This window comes from Coregonus lavaretus (assembly GCF_964263955.1).
Source record: "Coregonus lavaretus genome assembly, chromosome: 2".
Taxonomy (NCBI): Eukaryota; Metazoa; Chordata; class Actinopteri; order Salmoniformes; family Salmonidae; genus Coregonus; species Coregonus lavaretus.
The window spans coordinates 5,562,344-5,577,871 of record NC_139989.1 but is presented as its reverse complement, the minus strand read 5'-3'; the positions used below and the strand labels follow the sequence as shown (position 1 = coordinate 5,577,871).

Below are 15,528 nucleotides of genomic sequence, written 5' to 3'. Positions count from 1 at the left end.
CAGTTGAATAAACACGTGTGTCACACAATTAAGGACAATAAGACATGGAAACTACATTGATGTATTTTCTGTTTATTGCATCCACTCTGTTATTACTATGTCAAGGAAACATTTCCTGTTTCTTAGCAAAGGAATTTCAGTAGTTCTGGTTTAGCTCAGGTTAGCTTAGGGTTACATAGCCCGTTTTATATTATTTGGAGCCTCAAGGGCTGAATTTTATGTATAGGCCTCTTGTAAATTGAGTGTAAAGTCATGTTCTGTAGTCCCTACACAATATATGGGGGAGAAATATATTTGTCCAAACCTGTGGTGAATTCCACAGTATTAATACAATGATGGTCGTTAATAAAATAGAGGATAAACTAATACAATTGACAAAACTAGCAATACAAAGTTTGAGGCAATACTGCCGTGGAAAGAGGACTTTATGGTTTTACGGTATTGATGCAGCCGCCTACACACAACTCCTACAAAGTTTCCGACATTGCAACGGTTCAGAATAATAAGCTAATGAAGCTATGCACACCATGGCACACTGGCATCTCTTAATGCAGGAGAACATTCTCCATCAGATAGGCTTCAGAATACCCAGCACAGCACTGTTCCCCTGTCTCTCACTGCACGAGTTAATGCACAGTGATACTATACAGTATGTTACCGTTGCGGACTCTCAGTCCAGAGCAGAAATCATTCAGTGATTATTAAAACTCCCCCTACTTTCATTCAATTTTGCTGGAAGGTACACAGAGATGAACTGATATTGTCTATAGTCTGGGAAGCATCAGAGTAGCTTTCACTGGAGATTTCAGGTTCATATGGAGGGAGAGGTTCCTGTGTAGCTTGCACTCTTCTCTAGAGTAACACACCTTTCTCAAGGCGGTTGCATATTGATTAGACTACAACCTGTCAGTGAAGTCCGCTGCTCATAGTACCTGATGCTGGAACGTCCGTATTTCCTCCTCCTCTTGTTTATTTGGTGTTTATTAGATTGCACAAATGCTGTACAAGTCTTCGTATGAGAAAAAAAACACTTTCTACTGATCAGAGATGAAAATGGAAATATGTTTCTTCTTTCAGATAACCTGGCTGACCAATATATTCTAGCAGTTAAAAATGTCACTCCGTTTTGGTTGTGTTATCACTTGGCACCGAAACTCAATTAAACCTAATGACAGTCAAATGTTTACTCAAGCATGCAAAAGCGATGCGCTTTAAAATGTATTTGCAAGTTCAATCAGGTTCTAACAATCGGCAAAGGATTTACACGTTTGTACAACAAAACACAGTAAACACCTGATTCTGACTTTCACAGGAGAGCATATCCATGGAAAAATAGTACTAGGGGATTGACTCCATCCCGCAGTCATAATTATCTCAAATTAAAAATACTTCAAATTGTCTTGCAGCGTTGGATCATCCTAGCCCTGCAAGCGTTTTTGTATATTGATGTGTTTGTTTAGTCAGCTGTGACTACCCACGGGCTGTTTACAATACAACGCTCATGCTTTGTCACAGTAGAAGCCCTGCATTCACTACTGGTGTGAAGCAAGGCCCTGCAGTACTACCCAGGGTAAAGTCTCAATTGATAAACATGACCCAGACCAGAAAGGAACCCATCTATTATCTCTGTCTCTGATCTCTCTGCTTCTCTGTTGTCTTCTGAAGCTGAGAAGTGAAGATCTTATCAAGGAGTTTTTTTCCTCTGTTTGAGGAATATGTTTCTAAAGCTGTAGCGTCTGCCGCGACTTTAGTGTCTTTCTTCATGTTTGTTATGAATAATTGTGTGTGTGTGTGTGTGCAACCCTGATGTGTTACAATTGAATGCTACTGTGTAGGTGTTATGGTGAGTGCAGGTCTATTATATTGGGTCTTATGTAAAATCCCTAATCTGTTCTCCAAAACAGTGTGATGTTTATCCTCTCATATTGGCACAATCATCCTCAGTGCTGCTTTACATTTACATTTTAGTCATTTAGCAGACGCTCTTATCCAGAGCGACTTACAGTTAGTGAATACATATATATATATATATATTTTTTTTTAATACTGCCCCCCCGTGGGAATCGAACCCACAACCCTGGCATTGCAAACGCCATGCTCTATCAACTGAGCTACATCCCTGCCGGCCATTCCCTCCCCTACCCTGGACGACGCTGAGCCAATTGTGCGCCGCCCATGAGTCTCCCGGTCGCGGCCGGCTGCGACAGAGCCTGGATTCGAACCAGGATCTCTAGTTGCACAGTTAGCACTGCGATGCAGTGCCTTAGACCACTGCGCCACTCAGGATATAACTTTAACTGTACACAGTGGGCGATCTGGGCTTCCCCTATATTTAAATCCTTGCCGCCACTCCAAAAAATATGATTAAAAAATAGCATTTCAGGATGGTAAAACATTGTCAGTGTAAACTTCAACAACTAAAACCAGCTATAAAATATGTAGAAAAGATAATGGACCTTGTAGTGGAGGGCTAAAGGACTGTATCATTCTAAGGTTTCTGGTATGGGTGTGTTCGCCTCCGGGCGTCGGTCAGAACGCATTGATGGGAAGACACAGGCTTGTAGTTTACTTGAAGATAGACAGTATATGCTGTAATACAACAAAATGTGGAAAAAGTCAAGGGGTGTGAAAACTTTCTGAAGGCACTGTACATACTATAACTGACAATGTTATAACAGCACAGGATGTACAGTGCCTTCAGAAAGTATTCACACCCCTTGACTTTTTCCACATTTTGTTGTGTTACAGCATGAATTGAAAATAGATTCAGGGGTGTAAAGCTCTTAGACTTACCCAGAAAGACTCACAGCTGTAATCACTGCCAAAGGTGCTTCTACAAAGTGTTGACTCAGGGGTGTGAATGCTTATGTAAATTAGATATTTCTGTATTTAACTTTCAATACATTTGCAAACATTTCTAAAAACATGTTTTCGCGTTGTCATTATGGGGTATTGTGTGTAGATTGATGAGGATTTGTATTTATTAATCAATTTTAGAATAAGGCTGTAACGTAACAAAATGTGGAAAAGGTCAAGGGGTCTGAATACTTTCCGAATGCACTATATTTAATTAATTTTGAATTCAGGCTGAAACACAACAATATGTGGAATAAATCAAGGGTATGAATACTTTCTGAAGGCACTATACAGGGCTATGGCTTGACACAACTATGGCTTGACACCACTATGGCTTGACACCACTATGGCTTGACACCACTATGGCTTGTCACCACTATGGCTTGACACCACTATGGCTTGTCACCACTATGGCTTGACACCACTATGGCTTGACACCACTCTGGCTTGACACCACTATGGCTTGACACCACTCTGGCTTGACACTTGTGTGTGTGAAAGTGAATGTGGATGTGTGGTTTTCCTATAGGAGGAAGCAAATAACAAAGTGCCATCAATATCAGGAATAATATACAGCTATTATACAGTGACATCGCATAACACCACTGACAATATAAACTATGAGAGCATGACTATAACAAGTTACTACATATAAAAGGCTTAAACTAAAGCACCACAGTAGTAACAAATTAATGACCACTAGGCCATTACAATAACTGAATGGATGGAATCTCATTGAATTCCCATTAACACACAGGAAAGGATGGGAGCCAACACAATTACTGAAGTAACATGCACCGGCGCCATTTTAGGCTTAATCAACTAATAATTACTGACTCTGTAAACAGTCCTAATACACTGAAAAGGCACACTGGAGTGCTATCATAACCCAAATAGTGTGCATAGGCAATACACTAATATAATACACAGGGTGTATAATAACTTCTTATATAACTAAAATGACTGGTATGGCCGCGACCCGTCGTCCACTAATAAAGAACTACCACGGACGGGCCGCACATTTTATAACCCCTCTGTGGTAATAACTAAACAGATTTGCGTATAAGTGGTTACTAAAAATGATGCTGTACAGATGTTCTCTATGCATATACACAATACGAAGTGCTAAGGCGCTAACCATGCTACAGATACGCCATGCTAGATTCCTTAGCTAATTAACACATTTAGCTGCTGACATACACGACATTACAGACTTACTCAACTCTGAGAGAAATATGCATAATTGTTAGATAGTACTGCACTGTTGGAGCTAGGAACACAATCATTTCGCAACACCCACAATAACATCTGCTAAATATGTGTGTGACCAGTAAAATTTGATTTGATTTGGTGTGCTACCTTACAAATGTACAGGGAAATACATTATAAACAGTGACATGAAATGTAACTTACTGTTTAATAACGCACACTTGGTAATGTACTAACAGCCGGAAGCGCCGATAACCTCCTGACTACTTGACCATGACTGAGAACTTGTCCGGGCATGCTCCAGGAGCATGACAATGAAGGCGCTCGCGTGCACACTGTGCAGGGAGAACAGGGCTAGAATGAGAACAGGGCGAGAGAGGCAGCTTTTCGTACAGACAAGCCCCATGGCAAAATGTGTTGAATTTCAGGAAACTAGCTTTAAAACCGTAAAAGTTTTGCTCCACCCCATGGCAAAATGGCAACATTTTGTCTCTGTGGCCAAGTGGAGGGTCTCTAAAATGTTCAGTCGGAGTACACGCCATTGGCCACGGACCCGCTGCACCTACAACCTAGGCCACATTTTGATCCCCAAAAAACCCTGGAGTGACAAGTTACAATTTACAGTGCATTCGGAAAGTATTCAGACCCCTTGACTTTTTCCACCTTTTGTTACATTACAGCCTTATTATAAAATTGATTAAATTATTTGTTTTCCTCATCAATCTACACATAATACCCCATAATGATAAAGCGAAAACAGGTTTCTATAAATTTTTGCAAATGTATAAAATTCAAAAATACCTTATTTACATAAGTATTCAGACCCTTTGCTATGAGACTCGAAATTGAGCTCAGTTGCATCCTGTTTCCATTGATCATCCTTGAGATGTCAACCTATGGTAAATTCAATTGATTGGACATTATTTGGAAAGGCACACACCTGTCTATATAAGATCCCACAGTTGACAGTGCATGTCAGAGCAAAAACCAAGCCATGAGGTATAAGGAGTTGTCCGTAGAGCTCCGAGACAGGATTTTGTCGAGGCATTGATCTGGGGAAGGGTATCAAAAAATGTCTGCAGCATTGAAGGTCCCCAAGAACACAGTGGCCTCCATCATTCTTAAATGGAAGAAGTTTGGAACCACAAAGATACTCCCTAGAACTGGCCGCCCGGCCAAACTGAGCAATCGGGGGAGAAGGGCCTTGGTCAGGGAGGTGACCAAGAACCCAATGGTCACTCTGACAGAGCTCCAGAGTTCCTCTGTGGAGATGGGATAACCTTCCAGAAGGACAACCATCTCTGCAGTACTCCACCAACCTTTTAACATTTCACCAGACGTGACCTTCTCACAGTCGTTTTACCCAAAAAATCTCACAGGGTTGCAGCCCCGGAACCCCAAAGCAAAAGTTGATAAAACAAAATTGCTCAATGGCAGGGATATATCTGTCCGCCATACTATGTCCTAAAGCGGTCTGCTCAGGCTGGTTAGAACTGAAACAGTTGCGCTGCCATTCTATCTACATCCTAAAGTAGTCTACTCAGGCTGGTTAGAACTGAAACAGTATGGGTCTTGTAGTGTGTTTGTGGTGGTTCTGTGGAATCAGTGTTGTTGTTTACTAACTCTCCATCCGCCTGGCGTGACGAGCCCTCGGCGGTGACTCCTGTGAAAGCACCCCCCGTTTTGCCAGAGCGCTACCGGGGATTGTGGTAAAACAGGTTGCTGGTTTTAATGAGTGTGTGAAATGGGCGGTGTGGTAAAAAGCCCCCTGCTCCTCTTCTTCTCTCCAGGCTAATGATGTCTGCCGCTCTGTTCAATTAAGGAGGGAAGAGGGTCACTAAAAGGCTTACCTCATAGACCAGACCATTAGAGCGCGTGTGTGTGGGGGGGTTCTATTGATTAAGGCCTTAGCCACAGATCCTCTCTGCACGTCCTCTGCTCAGGACTTTTTAGCCCCCCACCCACCGTAAACTAATTAAGAAGTTATTAATTCAGCTAATGTTTTAGGCTTTCAATGTCCTTTTCAAAGACTCTCCTAGCTTGGGTGTTTTTGTTTATTGGACTTGAACTGTCCAACTTTCTTTCGTCTTTGTTTAAGATTTTTTACGTTTGGGGTTGATGTAGGCCAGTGTTTCATGTTTTTGTTGTTGCTGCTGTTGTTCAGGTATAAGCCTCAATAACATTTATGAGGACAAATCTATTCAGTGCTACCACTATCAATCATAATTCTACTGGCAAAATAAATGTCTTGCAAAATCATAAATAATAAGGATTATTATTGGGGCAAAAAGGAGAAGGAAAACCCTTTTCTCATTCCACTCACTCCATACCCATCAGGGACCGTTAGTCAAATTAGATATTTATACTTTAACATTTAATTAAACCTACGATATAACTTCATTTGTTTTCTCCTAAAACACGGCTCAAGGTTGCTCCATAATTTAAAATCCTTTTTCTAACAAAAAGCTTATTGACGGCCAAAGTTACCAATATTCCAAAAGCTCATTTTTTTATCTGTCACATTTGTTTGCCAGTGATGCCCCCCCCCCCCCCCCCCCCACACACACACACACACACACACACACACCTCCATTCCTCCTTCTTGCCTTTTGCTCATGGCGATTCTCCTTGAGAATTTGTGGTGTTTCTGTAGTCCACGCCCGTCCTTGACTGACCCATTCATTTTAGTTGTCCGCATTTCTCTCCCCCTCCCTCCCTCCTTCCTTCCTTCCATTTCTCTTTTATTAGTTATTATTTCCCCCTACTCTTTAAACTAACAGACAGTATCACTCCATTATTTTCTCTCTCCCTTACCCACTTCTCATTTCTTTCTCCCGTTGCTTTTCTTACCCTCCACAACCTTTCTTTCTCTTGTTCTCCTTCCCTGATTGTCTATCTCTTCTCTTTCTCTTTCTGACCGTGTGTTTCTCTCTGTCTGTTTTGTCTGACCAGGAGCTGGTGGGGAGTAACCCTCCTCAGAGGAACTGGAAGGGAATTGCAATCGCCCTGCTGGTCATTTTGGTCATCTGCTCCCTGATCGTCACCTCAGTCATCCTGCTGACACCAGGTAGGTGGGGAGGAGAGGAGGGGAGAGGGGAGGGGAGACAGGGTTGACTCCCGTACGATTTGGTAATAAATATTGACATATGCGCGTGTTGTTGTACAGGGTCAGCCATAGTAGTACGGCGCCCCTGGAGCAAATTAAGGTTAAGTGCCTTGCTCAAGGGCACATCGACAGATTTTTTCTAACATGCAGAGAAATTGCGCTTATAGGTGCAGTTGGCTTGTACTCTCCCGTAACGACGAAACATAATCACTGAATGTAGTTTGAGATTCCTGCGTATGTGCACTCACTCTTTCTTTCTGACAAACACTTACACAAACACAATTTACTGTGTTACATATAGTGCCTCAGTCTCTCACAGGGGTACTTATAAAAATTTCACACACGGTAGCCTATATTTATACACAGACCCTCACTGTCATAGCACAAACCCCCGCAAGATCTATTCAATTATTATTATTATTATTATTATTATTATTATTATTGGGGAGGGGGGAGGGGGGAGGTTAACATAACAAGATTCAACAACTGAGACATAAACTGAACAAGTTCCACAGACGTGACTAACATAAATTGAATAATGTGTCCCTGAACAAAAGGGGGGTCAAAATCAAAAGTAACAGTCAGTATCTGGTGTGGCCACCAGCTGCATTAAGTACTACAGTGCATCTCCTCCTCATGGACTGCACCAGATTTGCCAGTTCTTGCTGTGAGATGTTACCCCGCTCTTCCCCCAAGGCACCTGCAAGTTCCCAGACATTTCTGGGGGGAATGGCCCTAGCCCTCACCCTCCGATCCAACAGGTCCCAGACGTGTTCAATGGGATTGAGATCCGGGCTCTTCGCTGGCCATGGCAGAACACTGACATTCCTGTCTTGCAGGAAATCATGCACAGAACGATCAGTATGGCTGGTGGCATTGTCATGCTGGAGTGTCATGTCAGGATGAGCCTGCAGGAAGGGTACCACATGAGGGAGGAGGATGTCTTCCTTGTAACGCACAGCATTGAGATTGCCTGCAATGACAACAAGCTCAGTCCGATGATGCTGTGACACACCGCCCCAGACCATGACGGACCCTCCACCTCCAAATCGATCCCGCTCCAGAATACAGGCCTCGGTGTAACGCTCATTCCTTCGACGATAAACATGAATCCAACCTCCCCCCTGGTGAGACAAAACCACGACTCGTCAGTGAAGAGCACTTTTTGCCAGTCCTGTCTGGTCCAGCGACAGTGGGTTTGTACCCATAGGCGACGTTGTTGCCGGTGATGTCTGGTGAGGACCTGCCTTACAACAGGCCTACAAGCCCTCAGTCCAGCCTCTCTCAGCCTATTGCGGACAGTCTGAGCACTGATGGAGGGATTGTGCGTTCCTGGTGTAACTCGGGCAGTTGTTGTTGCCATCCTGTACCTGTCCCGCAGGTGTGATGTTCGGATGTAACGATCCTGTGCAGGTGTTGTTACACGTGGTCTGCCACTGTGAGGACGATCAGCTGTCCGTCCTGTCTCCCTGTAGTGCTGTCTTAGGCATCTCACAGTACGGACATTGCAATTTATTGCCTTGGCCACATCTGCAGTCCTCATGCCTCCTTGCAGCATGCCTAAGGCACGTTCACGCAGATGAGTAGGGATCCTGGGCATCTTTCTTTTGGTGTTTTTCAGAGTCAGTAGAAAGGCCTCTTTAGTGTCCTAAGTTTTCATAACTGTGACCTTAATTGCCTGCCATCTGTAAACTGTTAGTGTCTTAACGACTGTTCCACAGGTGCATGTTCATTAATTGTTTATGGTTCATTGAACAAGCATGGGAAACAGTGTTTAAACCCTTTACAATGAAGATCTGTGAAGTTATTTGGATTTTTACAAATTATCTTTGAAAGACAAGGTCCTGAAAAAGGGACGTTTATTTTTTTGCTGAGTTTATATATTTATTGCGGGGGAAACTGCGCTACGCCTCTGCGGACCCTGTTCTATAAGTGGTGACATTCACAGAAGGCATTTACACAACCAATTGCTTTTAGCACACACACATATATTTTCCATGGGCCTTGACTCCCTGGTCTTTCTTCTGAAGCCACTCTAAGCTTCTCTAACAGTCAGAATGACCTTTCAGACCTGTGTGACACTCTGGCTCCGGGACTTTTGTATTTGAGCCAGGGTGTATTTTGTTTTGTTGGGTATTTGGGTGTATTTCTATGTTGGTAGTTCTGTTGTGTATATTTCTAGGTTTGCCTTTCTGTTGGGTTCGTTTCTAGGTTTGGTCTATGACTCCCAATCGGAGGTAACGAGTGTCAGCTGTCGGCTCGTTATCTCTGATTGGGAGCCATATTTAATCTGTATGTTTTCCGGTGGGATTTGTGGGTTTTTGTTCCAAGTTCAGTCATTGTCACTGTTGGACTTCACTTTCGTCTTTTGTTTTGTATTGACGTGCTTTTCTAATTAAAGTCATCATGTTCACTCGCAACGCTGCGCCTTGGTCTCCTGTTTTAGACGATCGTGACAGAAAAACCCACCATAAAAGGACCAAGCAGCGTGTCAAGCGGCAACAGGATTTATGGACGCCTATCAAGGATTCATGGACTTGGGAGGAGATACTGGATGGAAAGGGTCCTTGGGCACAACTGGGAGAATATCGCCGCCCTCGTGAAGAGCTGGAGGCAGCTAAAGCCGAGAGGAGGTGGTATGAGGAGGCAGCATGGAGTCGAGGCTGGAAGCCCGTGGGTACTACCCAAAAATTTCTTGGGGGGGGGCTTAAAGGGAGTGTGGCGAAGTCAGGTAGGAGACCTGCGCCTACTCCCTGGACTTACCGTGGAGAGCGAGAGTACGGGCAGACACCGTGTTACGCAGTAGAGCGCATGGTGTCTCCTGTACGCAGGCATAGCCCGGTTCGACACATTCCAGCTCCACGTATCGGCCGGGCTAGATTGAGCGTTGAGCCGGATGTCATGAAGCCGGTCCAACGCATCAGGCCACCAGTGCGTCTTCTCGGGCCGGCGTACATGGCACCAGCCTTACGCATGGTGTTCCCGGTTCGCCCACATAGGCCGGTGCGGGTTATTCCACCTCCCCGTACTGGTCGGGCGACGGGGAGCATCAACCCGGGTAAGGTTGGGCAGGCTCAATGCTCAAGGGGGCCAGTAAGCCTGCACGGTCCGGTATTTCCGGCGCCACCTCCCCGCTCCAGCCCAGTACCACCAGTGCCTACACCACGCACCAAGCCTCCTGTGTGTTCCCCGAGTCCTGTGCGTCCTGTTGCTGCTCTCCGCACTAGGCGTTATGTGAGTCCCCAGGGTCCAGCATGCCCTGTTCCGGCTCTCCGCACTAGCCCTTATGTGCGTCCCCAGGGCCCAGCATGCCCTGTTGCTTCTCCCCGCACTAGCCCTGAGATGCGTGTCCTCAGCCCGGTACCTCCAGTTCCGGCACCACGCATCAGGCCTACGGTGCGCCTCAGACGGCCAGAGTCTGCCGTCTGCCCAACGGGGCCTGAACTGCCCGTCTGCCCTAAGGCGTTTGAACTGGCCGTCTGGACTGAGCAGCCAGATCCGTCAGCCAGCCATGAGCAGCCAGATCCTTCAGCCAGCCATGAGCCGTCCAGCCAGGATCCGCCAGAGCCGTCCAGCCAGGATCCGCCAGAGCCGTCCAGCCAGGACCCGCCAGAGCCAGCCAGCCAGGATCTGCCATTGAGTCCGGTGCTGTCCCTTAGCCCGGTGCTGCCCCTTATCCTGGTGCTGCCCCTTAGTCCGGTACTGCCCCTTAGTCCGGTGCTGCCCCTTAGTCCGGTGCTGCCCTTTAGTCCGGTGCCGCCCCTTAATCCAGTGGGGTTTAGTTGGGGGGTGGTCATGTGGAGGAGGCTACGGAAGCGGATAGTGACTAAGGTGGGGTGGGGACCACGACCAGGGCCAGAACCGCCACCTTGGACAGACGCCCACCCAGACCCTCCCCTAGACTGTATGCTGGTGCGCCCGGAGTGCGCACCTTTAGGGGGGGTACTGTGACACTCTGGCTCCGGGACTTTTGTATTTGAGCCAGGGTGTATTTTGTTTTGTTGGGTATTTGGGTGTATTTCTATGTTGGTAGTTCTGTTGTGTATATTTCTAGGTTTGCCTTTCTGTTGGGTTCGTTTCTAGGTTTGGTCTATGACTCCCAATCGGAGGTAACGAGTGTCAGCTGTCGGCTCGTTATCTCTGATTGGGAGCCATATTTAATCTGTATGTTTTCCGGTGGGATTTGTGGGTTTTTGTTCCAAGTTCAGTCATTGTCACTGTTGGACTTCACTTTCGTCTTTTGTTTTGTATTGACGTGCTTTTCTAATTAAAGTCATCATGTTCACTCGCAACGCTGCGCCTTGGTCTCCTGTTTTAGACGATCGTGACAACCTGTTTGGGAAGATTTACATGAAAAGCAAATCAATAGGCCATCTGTTTATTTTTTAGCTCATGGAGCGTCTTGATGTGCTTTTATATTCAGGAGGAGCCATATTGATCAGTATAACTGCCAATATATTGGAGGTATAACGAAGTTATAGGGTTGCTGTGTTGTTTTAATTACTTTTACTGGTGGAGTCTTTAGAGTCAACATGTGGGCACACTGTATTTCCTACCAGAGTTTTATCTGGACTTTTCCAACCTTGATTTAGCATCCTAAAATATACTGTAGTTTTTCAATATCCCCCTCAATATTTTTCATCCGATGCATGGGCCCACCAAACCAACTGTATCAAAGAGAAAGTGTGCATAAGGTATATGGCCTACCGTGAATGGCAGAAAGCATAGAAGACATTCAACCTTTCATTAGCATAATTCTCAATCCATAGTAGTTTACAGGTAACTGAATCTGTAGCGAACTACCCAGTGGTAGATGGAGTACAATAAACCAATTTAAACTGCAGCACTAGAGTACTGTAATGTACCAGATGCCAAAGGGTCTCAACACCTTGTCAGTTCCTACTGTAGGTGTGAACTGTTTTCTTCTTCTCCTTCTCCTCCTCCTCCTTTCATATTTTAAGAGCTGTATTTTTGAGACTGCTGTGAGGGGAAATGTAGAGTTTAAAGTGACAGGCTTCATGGAGTATCCAGGGATGGAACGCCGTCTGGGGCAATGTGTCTGGAGTTGGCAGTGCTAAACCATATTCTGGCACAAACTGTTCCCCTCTGCCGTTGCCTTGTCTGGTCTCAGACTCCCTCACACCCTCTGTGCATTTGGGTTGCCAGGACTGGCCTGCCTTCTGGAACATAGAGGGACAGTGGCAGTCCGAGGGGGCTGTGGAGTCTGAACAGCTTGCATCCCTCCCTAAATCCTCCCCCGCCTCCCTCCCAACTCCTACAGTGTGCCCAAGCAGAACTCCCGTTTATGGTCCAAGTCTTTTCACAAACGGAATCCCACTGGGCTCTCACAGACTGCCCATTCCTGGGAGTTTGGAGGGCTATTTGATCAAATGGTATTATAAAAAATCCCTTCGTTAATAAAAAGAGGCTTTAGGAAATTTAGTGGATTAATTAGCTATCCACAACAACCCAAAACAAATACCAGATGATGGGGTTGAGTGATTTCTGCACTTCTAATCTTCTTCTGGCTTTCTCCACTTCTTTAAAGTGATTCCTTGAAGACCAATACATTGCTTTGACTGAGTGTGGTGTATTTTTTAAGGATAAGATGGGAGTCCAACTCCCTGAACATACTGCACAACCTGTAGTCCAGTTGTGCAAATGGATACATATCATCCTGCAGCAAAATTACTGCTTCCAGCTGGTAACCCGCCCCTCGCTATTCTGGAACTATTCTGTACTGCTCAATGCAGTAAATAGTAATTTAAACAAGACAACTGATCCATCTGTACCTCAGAGTTACAGTAGAAGACATATAAATGCTGTTAGGAATTGAGATGGCAGGTCTTCTCCCACTCACTAACAGAAGTTTGTTGATACATGTATCCCCACCAAACATCAGAGTAAAAACACTGGCTCCTGACAAGCACTTTGTTTTCACAACCTCAACTTCCCTCTTTACTCACAAGAGAGAGCAGCTTGTCATTGTATCTAAGTCACAGATCGATCTGTACCACAGGGATGGCACATGCTCTCTACGTCAATGCAAGTGGGTCAAGGTTTCTCCACTGTCTTTCGGGGGTTGGAGTATTTCTATGACTGAGGAGTGACATGCTGACTGACTGACTGACTGACTGGCTGACATTCTGACTGATTAACTGACATGCTGACAGCTCATTGAGGTCGTCAGAGGAGGAGCTAGACACATCCAGTCATTGGAGCTGCTTCTCTTGTATACCACTTGTCTCTGCCTCCAGCTCTTCCTGGGAAAGGCTGTTACTGGCCTAGAATAGGTACTTCTGTCCTGCAGAGCACGCACTGACCCCTGCAATCATACAGAACCCAAGTGGCAGGCTGGCTAGAATTCTAGTGAGTTCTAGCTAGTTATTTCTGGATGTTTGTAGGAGGAAAATACATTGGTTTTATCTGGTTTCAGTTGCCTTCAGTTTCTTTTTATTTTCTGTTAATTTTTGGTCTATATTCTGTAAGAGATTACGCATGCAGTGATTGACGCTCATAATGTATAATAATATCACCTTATCATTTTTGAATATTAATATGGCTGCAGGTTATAGTTCCTGATAAAGGAAAGCTGATATGGCCTCTAGAGAATGTTTCCTTAACTCTAGTAACACAATTAGGAACTCAAATCTCAACAGACCTCCAGTCTTAAGTGGATGCACACACAGACACACACGCTCACAAATGCACACACATTGACATACACAACATACAATGTACAGTGGGGAGAACAAGTATTTGATACACTGCCGATATTGCAGTTTTTCCTACTTACAAAGCATGTAGAGGTCTGTAATTTTTATCATAGGTACACTTCAACTGTGAGAGGCGGAATCTAAAACAAAAATCCAGAAAATCACATTGTATGATTTTAAAGTAATTAATTTGCATTTTATTGCATGACATAAGTATTTGATCACTTACCAACCAGTAAGAATTCTGGCTCTCACAGACCTGTTAGTTTTTCTTTAAGAAGCCTTCCTGTTCTCCACTCATTACCTGTATTAACGGCACCTGTTTGAACTCGTTACCTGTATAAAAGACACCTGTCCACACACTCAATCAAACAGACTCCAACCTCTCCACAATGGCCAAGACCAGAGAGCTGTGTAAGGACATCAGGGATAAAATTGTAGACCGGCATAAGGCTGGGATGGGCTACAGGACAATAGGCAAGCAGCTTGGTGAGAAGGCAACAACTGTTGGCACAATTATTAGAAAATGGAAGAAGTTCAAGATGACGGTCAATCACCTTCGGTCTGGGGCTCCATGCAAGATCTCACCTCGTGGGGCATCAATGATCATGAGGAAGGTGAGGGATCAGCCCAGAACTACACGGCAGGACCTGATCAATGACCTGAAGAGAGCTGGGACCACAGTCTCAAAGAAAACCATTAGTAACACACTACGCCGTCATGGATTAAAATCCTGCAGAGCACGCAAGGTCCCCCTGCTCAAGCCAGCGCATGTCCAGGCCCGTCTGAAGTTTGCCAATGACCATCTGGATGATCCAGAGGAGGAATGGTAGGTCATGTGGTCTGATGAGACAAAAATAGAGCTTTTTGGTCTAAACTCCACTCGCCGTGTTTGGAGGAAGAAGAAGGATGAGTACAACCCCAAGAACACCATCCCAACCGTGAAGCATGGAGGTGGAAACATCATTCTTTGGGGATGCTTTTTTGCAAAGGGGACAGGACGACTGCACCGTATTGAGGGGAGGATGTATGGGCCATGTATCGCGAGATCTTGGCCAACAACCTCCTTCCCTCAGTAAGAGCATTGAAGATGGGTCGTGGCTGGGTCTTCCAGCATGACAACGACCCGAAACACACAGCCAGGGCAACTAAGGAGTGGCTCCGTAAGAACCATCTCAAGGTCCTGGAGTGGCCTAGCCAGTCTCCAGACCTGAACCCAATAGAAAATCTTTGGAAGGAGCTGAAAGTCCGTATTGCCCAGCGACAGCCCCGAAACCTGAAGGATCTGGAAAAGGTCTGTATGGAGGAGTGGGCCAAAATCCCTGCTGCAGTGTGTGCAAACCTGGTCAAGACCTACAGGAAATGTATGATCTCTGTAATTGCAAACAAAGGTTTCTGTACCAAATATTAAGTCCTGCTTTTCTGATGTATCAGATACTTATGTCATGCAATAAAATGCAAATTAATTACTTAAAAATCATGCAATGTGATTTTCTGGATTTTTGTTTTAGATTCCATCTCTCACAGTTGAAGTGTACCTATGATAAAAATTACAGACCTCTACATGCTTTGTAAGTAGGAAAACCTGCAAAATTGGCAGTGTATCAAATACTTGTTCTCCCCACTGTATGTAAAATGTTA

The 15,528-nt window shown here is 44.9% G+C and overlaps 1 protein-coding gene across 1 annotated transcript in view; it reads left to right on the top strand.

Annotated features, from left to right (window-relative positions):
• The window catches only part of LOC311104449 (A-type potassium channel modulatory protein DPP6-like), a gene marked incomplete at its 5' end in the record, with an annotated part of 187,995 nt that overhangs the window by 105,009 nt on the left and 67,458 nt on the right, over positions 1 to 15,528 (top strand). Inside the window, one exon of the mRNA XM_084146287.1 lies at positions 7,018 to 7,132. Coding sequence (XP_084002413.1) covers positions 7,018 to 7,132 — 115 coding nt within the window. The remainder of the gene's footprint in view (positions 1 to 7,017; positions 7,133 to 15,528) is intronic.